Raw genomic sequence first — 13,883 nt, forward strand, 5'->3', positions numbered from 1 at the left:
ACTTTTTTTTATGAATGTATTAAAATACTGTTAAAGAAAATGCTTCACTTGTCCTTTTATTTATAACACAGATGTCGCTTTGCTTTTGTTATTTTATAATATTTAACCAAATACAAAGTTATAAAGCTGGCCTTGTGCTTTCTACTTTGTAGTGTGGAGTATAATAAATTTTTCCATCAAGTCTTTTAGCCTCTGGTTTTGAACAGGGGTTTACATAAAAGTATTGCAATTGTTAAGGTCATTTAGCCTTAACAATTGCAAGGCTATTGTTAAGGCTAACACCGAGGGTTATTTTGAAAATAACCCTCGGTGGACATTATTTTTTTTGTTGGTGGGAAAACTGACACCACTCTAACGTTATTCAAAGTTAGTTGTTTGATCAAAATCTGACTTTTGTCTTTCTCTGGAGATAAAAATCATTCTTACTTTAGAAAACAAAAGAAAGCTGGTTTTAAAAGAACTCTTCTATGTTGAGTAAACACAATGGAGAAAAAAATCTGTCCTTCTTTATGGATAAGTTAGTCACTTATCCATAGAGAAGGACAGATTTTTTTAAGTGGTTCTAAAGTTATACTTCAAGAAAGTGAAACAAAACCATTGAATGGTATTACATTTTAAAGATATTATTTATTGAAATAGTACATTATATGATGACATTTTATAGCTAGTTCATATTATATGAACCGCGTTATAATGTTCCAAAATGGAGTGTCTCTTACTCAGCGCTGTCAGACTAGAAAAAAAGAAGAAAAAAAGAATCAGTATAAGATGCCAGAATTAAGGTAGACAGTTTTCTCTCAGAAGAAAGCAAGATAAATATTTATCAAATAAAATAGCTTTGCAAATATTCATTAAATTACAAAGTGTATGATAAAACAATATAGTCAAAGAGCTTGCGCTTATGGTATCATTTGTTTGATATGTGATCTCACCTTTCCAGTATCACGGCTCTTGGCTCTGAGCTTGTTGACCTGAGACTCAGCGATGTCAGCACGCTCCTGAGCCTCCTCCATCTCATGCTGGACTTTCCTGAGCCTGGACATGTGGGTGTTGGCTTGTTCTTCCTGAAAGTTTTGAGATACCAATTATTTTAGTTTACACAGAATGCCAAATTAAAGCTTGGTAATGTGCTAACTTAAAGGGGGCATTGTTTGGTGGCAGACAATCAGTCATTTCACTTACCGCCTCCTCGGCCTGTCTCTTGTAGGCCTTCACTTTGAGCTGCAACTTGTCCACCAAATCCTGAAGTCTTGCAAGATTCTTTTTGTCTTCCTCGGTCTACATACATTAACAAAAGGTTTGTCAAGACGTATTCTAAATAATACAGAGTGAAATAATAATATTATTTGGTTTTAGAGGTACTTAATAAGTGCTTTGAAAACACAGAATAGAATAGTTACCTGGTAGGTCAGCTCCTTAACTCTCCTCTCATATTTGCGGACTCCTTTAACAGCATCGGCTCCGCGTCTCTGCTCACCTTCAACTTCAGTCTCCAGTTCTCGGACCTGTTTAAAAGGAAACAATTTAATATCAATACAACTTATTTACACCACGTGAATTTACAGCAAAAACATTTTCATACCCTCTGCTCCAATTTCTGGAGCTGCTTCTTGCCACCCTTCATGGCGAGGTTCTCAGCCTCATCCAGACGGTGCTGCAGGTCCTTGACTGTAACCTCGAGGTTCTTCTTCATCCTCTCCAGGTGAGCGCTGGTGTCCTGCTCCTTCTTCAGCTCCTCAGCCATCATAGCAGCCTGAAGAAATGGTTTGTCACCGGTTTCGGGTTACAACCATTTAATACAAACGGGTTGCAATTAGATCATTTTTGATATTTAGACTGACATCAGTGATAGCCTTTTTGGCCTTGTCCTCAGCGTTTCTGGCTTCCTGAACTGCATCGTCCACCTCACCCTGAACCTGGACCAGATCACTTTCCAACTTCTTCTTGGTGTTCAGAAGGCTGGTGTTCTGAAAATGAATCAGAATGATACCTTCTAGATGTGGGGATCTCTTGATCTGGAAAGGCCTGGTTTCTTGTGAATAACTAAAACCCAACCTGAGAGTGCAGCAGTCCAACACGCTCACTGGCATCAACCAACTCCTGCTCGGCCACTTTACGTGATCGCTCTGTCTGCTCCAGAGCAGCTCTCAGCTCCTCAATCTCAGCTACCATCAGACCGTTCCTGCGCTCCACCATGGCCACCTGCTCCTTCATGTCCTCCTGACCTCTGACAGCATCATCAAGGTGCAGTTGGGCATCCTAATAGCAATATAAATTTGGTTGTCAGAATGGTTTCCCTCTAAAAGTCTTTAATTTTTGTTTAATAACAAACTCACCTTGAGTTGTCCCTGGACATTCCTCAGTTGTTTCTGGGCCTCGGCAGCCTGTCTGTTGGCGTGGCTCAGCTGGATCTCCATCTCGTTCAGGTCTCCCTCCATCTTCTTCTTGACTCTCAGGGCATCATTCCTGCTCCTGACCTCAGAATCAAGAGTGCTCTGCATGGAGTCAATCACCCTCTGGCTGTTTCTCTTGATCTGCTCCATTTCTTCATCCTTCTCTGCCAGCTTCCTGTCAATCTCACTCTTGACCTGGTTGAGCTCAAGCTGGACACGGAGAATCTTAGACTCTTCATGCTCCAGGGTGCCCTTGAAAGGTCAGGTATACAACAAGGTTAGATGACAGACATCTAAAGGTATGAGAGTATGCATATGTAGATGTATTTTATAAATTGTTGTTCATTTGATGAAAAATGTTTTACCTCGGCTTCTTCCAGTGCAGCCTGAATTTCAGACTTCTCAGTCTCCACAGTCTTTTTAGCCTTCTCCAGCTCATGGATGCTCTTACCAGTTTCACCGATCTGTTCAGTCAGATCTGAGATCTCCTCTGCAGTGAAAAGTAAATAAATAAATGAAGATATGTAGTAGAAATCTGCCAAATATAAACTTTTAAGAAATTTCAGAATTAATCATTCTCCATTAGCTTTATCAATAGAGAATTGATTAAGCTAATGGAGGCTGAATCATAAAAAGGATCTGTGTCTCAGTAATTTTGGAGTTGCTCAAGTCCTTGCTTAATCAGGAATTACGTACGCTGCAGATTTTTGTTCTCTCTCTTCATGGTCTCCAGTTGGTCCAGAGCCTCTTCATAGGAGTTCTTCATCTTGAACAGCTCAGTGCTCAGGGAGCGGGCCTCCTTTTGGGCTCCTTCCAGCTCAGCCTGGCTCTCCTCATACTTCTGCTTCCACTCAGCAAGAACCTATATTTGTATGGATAGAGCAATTGATTTAAGAACAATCTTAAGTACAATGTCTTCCCTTGGGTAAAGATAATTCTAGGTTCAAGATCTGTACCTTGTCAAAGTTCCTCTGCTTTTTGTCAAGGTTGGCAGCCAGAGAATTAGCTCTCTCCACATCAATCATGAGGTCTTCGACCTCACCTTGGAGCCTCTGCTTGGTCTTCTCCAAAGAGGCACACTTGGAGTTCACAGCCTCAATGGATTCTTCAGCCTCCTGCAAGCGCTGGGCAAGCTTTTTCCTGTAGTGCAGAGACGTTTAATTTGTTGACACACTAAATAAAAATTACACATAGTTCAACTGAGACATTCATTATGACTCACTTGGCCTCTTCCAGCTCCTCAGTGCGCTGGATGGCATCAGTCTCATATTTGGATCTCCACTGAGCCACCTCACTGTTGGCCTTAGACATGCCTCTCTGCAGTTCAGCCTTGGCCTCCTGCTCCTCCTCAAACTGCTCTCTGAGCAGATCACAGTCATGGCGGGCTGACTGAACAGCATGGGCCAGGGCATTCTTGGCCTGGAAAAAACAAGTTGAGTATGCAATTATTTGTCTATTGACCTCATCATACATGGCAGAAGAAAATATAAACAGACTTTTCTACCTTCACTTCCTCCTCAATGTGTCTCTTGAGCTCCTCTATCTGCTGAGTGAAAGCCTGCTTGCCTCTTGTCAGTTGAGAAACAAGAGCCTCTTTCTCCTCAAGCTGACGACCAAACTCACCTGTAAAAGTCAAAAATTCATTATTTCTGAAAGATTTTAATCAATATAGAACACTGGTTTAAGGTCAGGCGAATTACCATTCTCAGTCTGGAGTCTTGCTTTCTGTGCATTAATGTCATTCAGCTGGCGGACATTCTCATCATTTTTAGCTTTGATTTCACTAAGTTGGTCCTCAAGAGTTCTGCACATTTTCTCCAAGTTGCCCTGAAACCATTAGAAGACATTGTAAAAGGTACTTATGAACTACAATTTGTGTGTCTGATCATTGTAAAACATATACTATGCACTCACCTTGGCTTTGGCAACAGCCTCCATGTTGCTGGACAGGTCATCAATCTCCATCTTGTACTCACTCTTCTCCTTCTCCAGCTTCTGCTTGACGCGCTGCAGGTTGTCGATCTGCTCTCCCAGCTCAGCAACGCTGTCGGCCTGCTTCTTGCGGAGAGCTGCTGCGGTGGCTTCATGCTGCAAGGTGGACTCTTCAAGGTCACGGCGCAGCTTCTGGAACTCAGCCTCACGCTTCTTGTTCATCTCAATCTGAGCAGCTGTGGCTCCACCAGCCTCCTCAAGCCTCTCGCTGATCTCCTCAAGCTCCCTGGACAGGTCAGCTCTCTGCTTCTCTACCTTAGCTCTAGCAGCCCTCTCTGCCTCAATCTCCTCTTCCAGCTCCTCAATGCGAGCCTAAAATTCGAATGCATTGAAGCAATCACTCAAGATCACTCTGCGAATCACTGAAAAAAATTCAGCCAGTGGCAATTAAGGTTAAACAGTTTTACCTGAAGTTCCTTGATCTTCTTTTGAAGCTGAGCTCCAAGGGACTGTTCATCCTCAATCTTGCTGAGAAGCTGGCTGATTTCAAAGTCCTTCCTGGATTTCAAAAAACAGAGTTGAACTGAATTATCTGACATGACACTAACACATGTTGAAAAATAAAGATAGTCTGCTCTCACTTCTTGATCTTTTCATCAGACTGCTGCTTGTCATTCTCCAGGTCCATAATGGATTCCTGTGCCAGTTTTAGATCTCCTTCAAGCTTTCTCTTGGCTCTCTCAAGGTCCATACGGAGCTTCTTCTCTTGCTCCAATGAGCCCTCAAGCTATTGTATAATAGGTACATTCAAACACGGTAATCAGTAAAAGACTACATCATTAGGTTAATGCCCAATGAGGAAGACAAATAAACTGTTTTCTTACATCGTCCACTTGCTGTTCCAGCTTTGTCTTGGCTTTGGTCAGAGTGTTGACTTTGTCTTCCTCTGCCTGGAGATCATCCAGTGTTTGCTGATGAGCCTCTTGGAGGGCTTTCTTCTCCTTGGTGAGCTTGGCAATGGCCTCATCCTGAGTTGCCATCTCCTCTGTCAGGTTTTTCACCTAAAGGTGTTGAAATGCCCAATTTTAATTGAAGTATTTTCTTGAAGATTACTGTATTTTATTCTGATAGTGGTGTCTCTGTGATGTGAACCTTGTTTTCAGTGGCATGTTTCTCCTTCTCCACTTTAGCCAAGGTGAGCTCTAAGTCATCAATGTCCTTCTTCAGCTCAGAGCATTCATCCTCCAGCTTCCTCTTCTTGGCAGTGAGCTCAGCGTTGATTTCTTCTTCATCCTCCAGTCTCTCGGTTGTCTCCTTGAGTTTGGCCTCAAGCTGGATCTTGCTCTTAATCAGCCCTTCACACCTTTCCTCAGCATCTGAGAGATTTTCAACTTCCTATGATTGAGGATGAGCAAAATAATGTTAATGTACTCCTTTTATATAAATAGTTCTTTAATAATAGAATCCATGATTGAACGATGTTTGGTCATTGTTGCCACAAATCTAGTGTTTACAGCCTCAGTCTCAAAACATAACCCCACTCTTGTGTTAAGTACAGAGTTGAACATGGGAAGTATATGGTTTAATAATCACACATGAATAAAAGAAATCTGACTACTTACAGCAGCCACTTGAAGCTGCAAGTCATTCTTCTCCTGGAGCATAGAGACCATTTTCTCCTCCAGTTCCTTCTTCTTTGCCAAAGCAGCAGCCAGGTCTGTCTTCATCTTTTCATAGTTCTCCTTCATATTCTGCAACTCCTTCTCAGTCTCAGCACTCTTCAGCAGAGGCTTGATCTTGAAATAGAGGTTCATCCATGGCCAGTTCTTCACATTCATGAAGGAACGGATGTTGTATTGGATGGTGTAGATCGACTCTCTGAGAGAAAAGCCCAACAATTAAAGATAAATGTTTTCTTCACCTTAGAGACATAAGTATATCAAGATAATCTCCTGCATAATTAGAAGTAATCCTACCTCCTCTCCATCATCTTCACAAACACCTTCCTCATGACATATCCTCTGCAGAGAGCCTGAGTCATGGTAACCAATGAAGCCAGTTTCTCATCTCTCATCTCCTCAAGAGTACCCAGAAGACCAGCTTTGAAGAACACCTATTATAGCAAAAACGTTGCAAGATAAGACACTAAGGAATTGTTCCCAGCAATGTCATTAATGTATTTTTCCAACATACCTTAGTGTGTCCAAACTTGTACTGAGTGTGGTCCACATCAATGGAGCCCAGCAGCTTCTCGGAAGCCTTCTTGTTGTCAATAAACTGTCCCTCAGGGATAACACTGGCATTCAATACTTTGTATCTATGAGAGAAAATGTGGATGTTGCCTTTTTCCATCTTCACATCTGAAAACATGTGTTTACATTCAGAAAGACAACAGCAGCCACCTCTGCTTGAAGTCACCGTAGAGGATTCTGCTGGGGAAGCCCTTTCTGCAGATTCTGATGCCCTCCAGCACACCGTTACACCTCAGCTGGTGGATGACCAAGAAGTTCTCCATAAGACCTGAGGGTTGGTAATATATTTAGTAAAGAATAATTCAACAGTGTTTCCAAATAATATAATGTAAAATTTCTTAATGTCAAATTTCTACAACTGAGCTTCTTACCTGGGGTCTTTGACTCATTGGGAATCAGGCAACGCACAAAGTGAGGATGAGTGCTCCTCAAGTTGGTCATCAGCTTGCCCAAGTTCTCCTGTAGATTAGCATCATAAAATTATTCCATAGATAATTTTAAACCATTACCCTTCATAGTTCTCAAAAAAAATGTCCATACCCTGAAAAGAGCAGACACAGTCTGGAAGGAACCACCCTTCTTCTTGCCACCCTTCTTGCCACCAGCAGCCTCAGCTGAAATTATGACAGTGAAAACAATGGTAGTAAAACATTACTCTTTCTAAGCTCTCTTTACAACATGATTTAATCACATTCATTCTCGATATGTTAAAAACTCATTCTATATTTGTACAATTGAGGTTTCACTGAACAAAAAGCTCCAACAAAATGAGTGTTGGAATTTTTCTAGACCACTCTAAATTCAGAATTACTCTCACTAGGGGTGTAGCGATACAATAATTTCACGATACAATACGACATACAATATTCTGGTTAAGATACGATATGTATAACAATATTTGTTGAATGATATAATTTGCTACGATTCAGGGCATTTTTACGATTTTCTGAAAGATTTTAGAAGGACAGAGTGATTTTAGTGACATTTTGTGTTCCATAGACTTGAATTTAGTTAACTGAAAACTGATTAAAAGCACCAACTACACAATACCTGACTCTGATTGGACAGTCTAACAGTCTGCAGCTGGACAAAATGAATCAAAGATGCAGTGAGAGAATTAGTTTCTGTTTTTTAACTCATGTGGACTTGACATAAAACTCAAAAGTTTAAACGGTAATCCAGGAGCAGAGTGGGGTGATTATCAGCCTCTGTAGACTCTTAATATGCAAATGATTGCACTTACGTTTTTTCTTTTGGACACTGTGGCTGCATTTTGGAGTAAAAATGCAGCCACAAATGCAGTCTTTTGGACTATGGGGAAAAAGGCTTTTCTACCTTGGCTCCCGGAGTTAGTCGTGGCTGTAAGCTGCTTTCTTCTAACTGCTAAAGTAGTGGCTCCGCCTCACCCCGTAGTGATCGACTTCCTGCAGCTACGCAGCGCCGCTATTCCCCTGCTTGGATCTCTGAGTAGCTGACTCTCAGACTACCAGGATCTCATAGTTCTCTCAGTCTCTGATACTCTTTGTCTGTTGCTAATACGAATGATCGATCAGCCATTGTTATCATGGAAATCCTCACTGCGCCGCGGATTGCGGCTGCGGGTTTTTCCCCTCTTCGTCTTCCTGCTCAAAACACAGCGCCGCTGCTGCTGCGCGCCCGCTTCGGATGTTATCAACCCATGTTCATTCTTCAGGTAATCCTTTATATACAGAACAGCAACCGCTAAGCTAAATACTAATTACGAAGTGAATGCTACCATTTCGCGATCTCACTGCTTTTGCAGCTGCCCCGTTCTCGCCGCTACTCCTTTCCGCTTCTCTTTCACGGTTACTTGCGCAACTTTACTTCGTTTCTCAGCAACAAAATACAGCACATTGTTATTTATTGAAGATTTTACATTTCCAAAAACACAGGAATCTAATGTTTTGTATGTTTGGAAGCTCATTCCCTCTCACATAATCGGAAAATCCGGGGAATGGCGGCGCTTTTGACATTTCTTTGTCATTCGGAAAAATATGGTTTACTAATTTTAGCATGACTACGGTTATACTTGGCCTATAAACAACATTTAAAAACTGGTGTGTAGTTTATAATGTGCACTTTAAGCTCAAGTTGAAAGTGAGACTGAGGGAGGCGGAGTCTTGCTGCTACACCGTAACAAACTAGACGTTAAAAAGAGCTATGGACCCTTATGGTTTAATGGATCAATACTCGCGGATTAGAAATCGATACTTTCCTAGGGCGTAAAATATCGATATATATCCCCGAATCGATTTATTTATACAACCCTAATTCTCACGTGGCTGATTAATCTACTTAAATGAGGGTTATCTGTTTTACTGACACATACCCTCAGCTGAAGCATGAGCTGCATACAGGAAGCACAGCAACTTGTTTCCAGACTTCTGGTAGAGCTGAACCACTGAATCATTCAGTGGGTCCTTGTTCTTATCCAACCAGCCAGTAATGTTGTAGTCCACTGTACCAGCATAGTGAACCAGGGAGAAGTGAGCCTCAGCTTTGCCCTTTCCAGGCTTGGGTTTCTCAAAGGCCCTGTTCTTGCCAAGATGCTGATCAATCAGCTTGTTCTTGAAAGTTGTATCAGAGGCTTTAGGGAACATGCACTCCTCTTCAAGGATGGAGAAGATGCCCAATGGCTGTGAATAATTACCAAGTTAAATTACAACTCAAATTTAAAATGACGTTTCATATATATAAAAAAATTGGACATTATTGGTTTAAGCTGAGTGATACAGCAACTCACCTTCTCAATAAGCTCAATGCAGGCAGCCAAGTCCATACCGAAGTCAATGAACTCCCAATCAATGCCTTCCTTCTTGTACTCCTCTTGCTCCAGGACAAACATGGTGTGATTGAAGAACTGCTGCAGTTTCTCATTGGTGAAGTTGATGCAGAGCTGCTCCAAGCTGTTGAACTGTAATTATTGATAGTTGTTTATCTTCCTATGAAATCAAAAATGGTTTTTACATGAATTTTTGATGTTTTTCATTACTCACATCGAAGATCTCAAAGCCAGCAATGTCCAAGACTCCAATGAAGAAGGCTCTCGCCTGCTTTGTGTCCAGCATCTCATTGATACGGATGACCATCCACAAGAACATTTTCTCATAGACAGACTTGCACAGAGCACTGACAGCGTTGTTCACCTAGAAGTGAAAATTGTCAGCTTTACATAGTTAACAAACAAACCGCTTAGAATCACAGCTGGTTTAAATTACCTGTGGGACAGTCTGACCTTTGGTGACCATCTCATTTCCGACTTTGACTCTTGGGTAGCACAGAGCCTTCAGCATATCAGCTGAGTTCAGACCAAAGAGGTAGGCAATTTTATCAGCCACTTTTGGAAAGAAACAAAACACATGGTTAAAAAAATAATGTAATTTTATACTTTTTTCTCTGTACAGGATGGGAATGGTGATATTTTATAAATTACCCTCAGTGCCATCTGGTTCAGCCTGCTCCTCACGCTGCTTTTGCTTGAACTTCATGTTGCCATGATGCATCACAGCACCAGTGAGCTTGTAGATGTTGAACTTTTCATCAGCAGTGAAGCCCAAGATATCAATAGCAGTCTGTGTAGAGAAAGAAAGTTTTAAGTTCACTAAACACATGTTTTAAGAAAATTCTTTTTTAAAATACTCAAATATTCTTTTACATCTGTAGCGATAAACTCTTCAATATCATTGATACTCTTGACAGTGATTTCACCCTGGCTGATCATTGGGAAGTCATAGGGGTTGGTGGTGATCAGCAGAGCATCTGAAACAATAGAAACAAATCATTGTAGCTTCTTTGAGTTTTAAGTTGCAATTTTCTACATTCAAATTTCAAGTATTTGATAATTTACCAATGAGCTCAGGTTTGTGGGCTGTCATAAGCTGATAGAAGATATGGTAGCTCCTCTCAGCAGACAGCTGGAAGGTTACACGGGACTTCTCCAGCAGATCTAAGAATTACATAAATATAAGTAAGCACTTTGATATGGAAATCATGGTACAGATTATCAATTAATAATAGATAATACTGATTACATCATATGTTTTACTTACATGTTTCAATATCAGCTGAGGCCAGCTTTCCACTTGTACCAAAGTGGATCCTGATGAATTTACCCTAAGCAAAATTAATAGCAAGTGTTATATTCTAAAATCAAGCATTAAGTATCAATGAACATTTAAGCATTGTCTTAACTTACAAAACGGGAAGAGTTGTCATTCCTCACAGTCTTGGCATTACCATAAGCCTCTAGCAGAGGGTTAGCAGCAACAATTTGGTCCTCAAGGGAGCCCTGCACATTGACAGTTGTGAATATTTTTGCTGTATGTACATAAGTACACACAGTGGAGACCGGTTTCTTCTTAAAACAAATAAATCACCTGGATTTTTCCAGCACCTGCCGGCGCTTGGTCCTTTTTGCCACCAAGAGCTGCAATTGTTGCAAAGTACTGAATGACACGCTTGGTGTTGACAGTCTTGCCAGCACCGGATTCTCCGCTGAGGTACAAAAGACACATTTTGACTTATCACCTTAATTTTTGTATGTTTTGTAAAACATGTTTCAATTGAGCTTGTGCAACACTTACGTAATCAGGACAGACTGGTTCTCACGATCTGCAATCCACACCATAATACTTTAATAGCCTCATTAATTTCATGCCAGTGCACATATGTTCTCTTATTTTTTTTCCTTTAAAAACACTTGTGTCTTTGATCTTACCTGTGAGCATGAACTGATAGGCATTGTCAGAGATGGAGAAGATGTGGGGTGGAGCCTCAATCCTCTTCTTACCTCTGTATCCTGCTACAACAATAGCATCATACACAGGCAGCCACTTGTAGGGATTCACGACCACACAGAACAACCCGGAGTAGGTCTGTTACAGAAGAAGACATAATCTATATTTAGCCATTTTAATATGATTACTCCTTTTAAGTTCTTTGAAATGCAGCTGAGAACTCACGTAGATCATCCAGGATGCATAACGCTCTTTGAGGTTATACAACACACAAGGCTCGTTGAGGTGGGTCATCATGGCCATGTCCTCAATTTTGTCAAACTTTGGAGGATTTCTGGGGTGGATGTCATCCTCTTTGACTGTTACAGTCTATTGAAAAAACACAAATGATGTTTTTTTCCCCAAATGATTTCATTCAATTAATGCAGTGTTTTTATTTTATGTGGAGTTTGTAAGTTTTTTTCAATAATATGATTAACAAGAAGATTTACCTTTTTCGATTCCAGTGTTTCAACAGTGGCTTGGCCACCCTCCCTCTTTACAACTTTGCACTTGAGATACATTTCATCAGCATCCGCCACGAAGTAAGCTGTTTTAGCATCAAATGGAGCGGTCTGAGCCTCAATCCTCTCCCTTTCTGGCTTCCGGAGGTAAATGGCCGCTGGGCCATAGGCCTCCATCTCCGCATCTGTGCTCATGGTTGCACTATTAGTGGAGCCTAAACATATGAAACGTTTTTAATATAGCCACACAGTAAAGACAAAACAAAATTACATCAATATAAATTTATAACTGCCTCCTGAAAAATTACCTTAGCTGATGCAAACAGAAATACTTCAGTGTCCTGAGGTGCCAAGGTGCTACAAAGTAAAAAACATAGTTGGGCACAGGTTTTGTAAAGATTTTATAACTATGTAAGATAATGTAGTGTTTTGGGCGTATAATTGTCCAGTACAGAAACTATATGTGTTCATAGATTTTAACTCAAAAGTAATCAGTAAAGAATGTTTTACATAAATTAAGTGGTATGCTGTTAAATTGTATCATAAAAAAATATATGGAAAAATTGTACTACACTCACCTGTCTTAGATGCCTGCCAGTTAGAGCAAATGTCTTGGGCTTCTGCTTTTATATACAACAGCCCAGCCTCCTCAGCATATGTTCCCTGCTCAGTTTGGTCATGAATGTTTGACACCTCATTACTTGAGGTTGATGCTGTCCGAAATAAACGATTGTTTCATATTTCAAGATCCCACAGCAAATGGGTAGTCTAGATTAGTTTTAATTAAATAAATAATTAATTAAAACTACATCAGTATTACATGTGGATTGTATAATATTTGATGTTCTATACGCTAGCAAATTTTTTAAACTTAATTCATTTAAAAGAAAATTGTGACGCTTCTGCCATAATTGATTTATGTATTACTAAATTAACAGCTTAGCCCCCTTAACAAAATTTTTATCTTGACCCTGTTTAAAAAAGGTATTGGTCATGTTTACAGTTTACCTCCTGGTAAATTGCAAGAATGTACTTACTGTGTTTAGACTAGGTTTAGAGGTAACATATGTGAACCTTGTACATTTTTATATCAAATTTACAAGGTTTCTCTGAAGGACTGAAATGCCTCAGGCATCCAAAATAGAATGTTAATTAATGGACTTTCCGTTTGAACTGGATAGGTGTTGTAAATCTTCTTGGAATGGACTTTGAAATAAAGCCAGCTAAGGTCATTTAACACCAGAAAAAAATGGTTCTCATAAATATCATTAATGACCATGGTTTAAGGGAGATAAAAATATATACATATATGGAGAGTACTTAATTTAGGAAGTAAAATATTGGGTATTTTCTTAATGCTAAAAATAATCTTGGATTGTAACCACGATGAGGTTCATGTTTGAAATTCTGCAAGACCTGGCTCATAATTTGTTCTATTGCAGTATATGATGATAATATTACCATGGTCAAAAATAAATTGAGCTTAGGCACGGAGCAATGATTCGTACGCACGGAGCAATGATTCGTGTTTGGCATAGGGAAGAAGATATATTTATAGTGCACATTTAGATATGTTGTTAGCACCAAACCCTAGGTTTACAGAGATTTATAATCTAAAATGTAATTTATTGTGTTAGATTATTTTCAGATAATGTTCTAAAAATAACCTAAAGTTCTTTTAGAGCATTAGCTTCTTTTTTTGTCTGTCAACCGCTTAGTCACCTTTAAGGTAAATCTCATTTGCTTGTTTCTGAGATGTTCTTTAACAACCCATTGACTCTCTTCCACAGGGACAGTGTCATATGTGCTTGTGTATATTCCCAGTCATCTGAGTCATGTCTTCTACAACAGGCTTTAATCAAGAACAACCAGATATTTGATACATTTTTCTTGAAGATGTTTGAACACAGATAGTCATCCAATCAAGTTTTTTTGTGTGGCACATTTCTGCTAAACAAAACTGCCGTGTTCAAGTGCTTTGAACATGGCAATTAAATGTACTTTACATTGTTAAAACATTAAAAAGCATCATATAGTCAACAGCGG

The 13,883-nt window shown here is 40.0% G+C and overlaps 2 protein-coding genes across 2 annotated transcripts in view; one reads left to right on the forward strand and one right to left on the reverse strand.

Annotated features, from left to right (window-relative positions):
• Nucleotides 1-13,883, forward strand: part of xab2 (XPA binding protein 2) — a 110,363-nt gene that overhangs the window by 50,338 nt on the left and 46,142 nt on the right. The window lies entirely within an intron of this gene.
• LOC145552582 (myosin heavy chain, fast skeletal muscle-like) lies at nucleotides 608-12,437 on the reverse strand. The gene is made up of 41 exons (XM_081610101.1): nucleotides 12,416-12,437; nucleotides 12,146-12,194; nucleotides 11,826-12,052; nucleotides 11,560-11,703; nucleotides 11,316-11,472; nucleotides 11,182-11,209; nucleotides 10,975-11,092; nucleotides 10,794-10,886; nucleotides 10,648-10,711; nucleotides 10,446-10,544; nucleotides 10,254-10,357; nucleotides 10,032-10,170; nucleotides 9,817-9,935; nucleotides 9,595-9,744; nucleotides 9,342-9,512; nucleotides 8,928-9,234; nucleotides 7,118-7,191; nucleotides 6,949-7,036; nucleotides 6,728-6,845; nucleotides 6,519-6,642; nucleotides 6,302-6,438; nucleotides 5,948-6,203; nucleotides 5,478-5,720; nucleotides 5,210-5,386; nucleotides 4,967-5,112; nucleotides 4,793-4,883; nucleotides 4,308-4,697; nucleotides 4,094-4,220; nucleotides 3,898-4,016; nucleotides 3,616-3,812; nucleotides 3,350-3,533; nucleotides 3,090-3,255; nucleotides 2,759-2,883; nucleotides 2,337-2,645; nucleotides 2,056-2,259; nucleotides 1,842-1,967; nucleotides 1,583-1,753; nucleotides 1,401-1,505; nucleotides 1,183-1,278; nucleotides 933-1,064; nucleotides 608-733 (listed from the first exon to the last, which is right to left on the reverse strand). Exons 3-41 carry the CDS (start codon nucleotides 12,030-12,032, stop codon nucleotides 716-718), a joined length of 5,823 nt encoding a protein of 1,940 aa, XP_081466227.1. The 5' UTR covers nucleotides 12,033-12,052; nucleotides 12,146-12,194; nucleotides 12,416-12,437; the 3' UTR covers nucleotides 608-715.

Source organism: Poecilia reticulata, chromosome 8, assembly GCF_904066995.2.
Source record: "Poecilia reticulata chromosome 8, P_reticulata-male-v2, whole genome shotgun sequence".
In the NCBI taxonomy this organism is placed as follows: domain Eukaryota; kingdom Metazoa; phylum Chordata; class Actinopteri; order Cyprinodontiformes; family Poeciliidae; genus Poecilia; species Poecilia reticulata.

Bases quoted from the DNA above. Each gene is read 5' to 3' on its own strand.
- LOC145552582 (XM_081610101.1), bottom strand. From the start codon at position 12,032: ATGAGCACAGATGCGGAGATGGAGGCCTATGGCCCAGCGGCCATTTAC. The intron at 6,439-6,518 runs GTATGTTGGAAA...TTGCTATAATAG, and splicing joins ACAAGTTTGGACACACTAAG to GTGTTCTTCAAAGCTGGTCT. The intron at 1,506-1,582 runs GTATGAAAATGT...CCTTTTAAACAG, and splicing joins TCCAGAAATTGGAGCAGAGG to GTCCGAGAACTGGAGACTGA.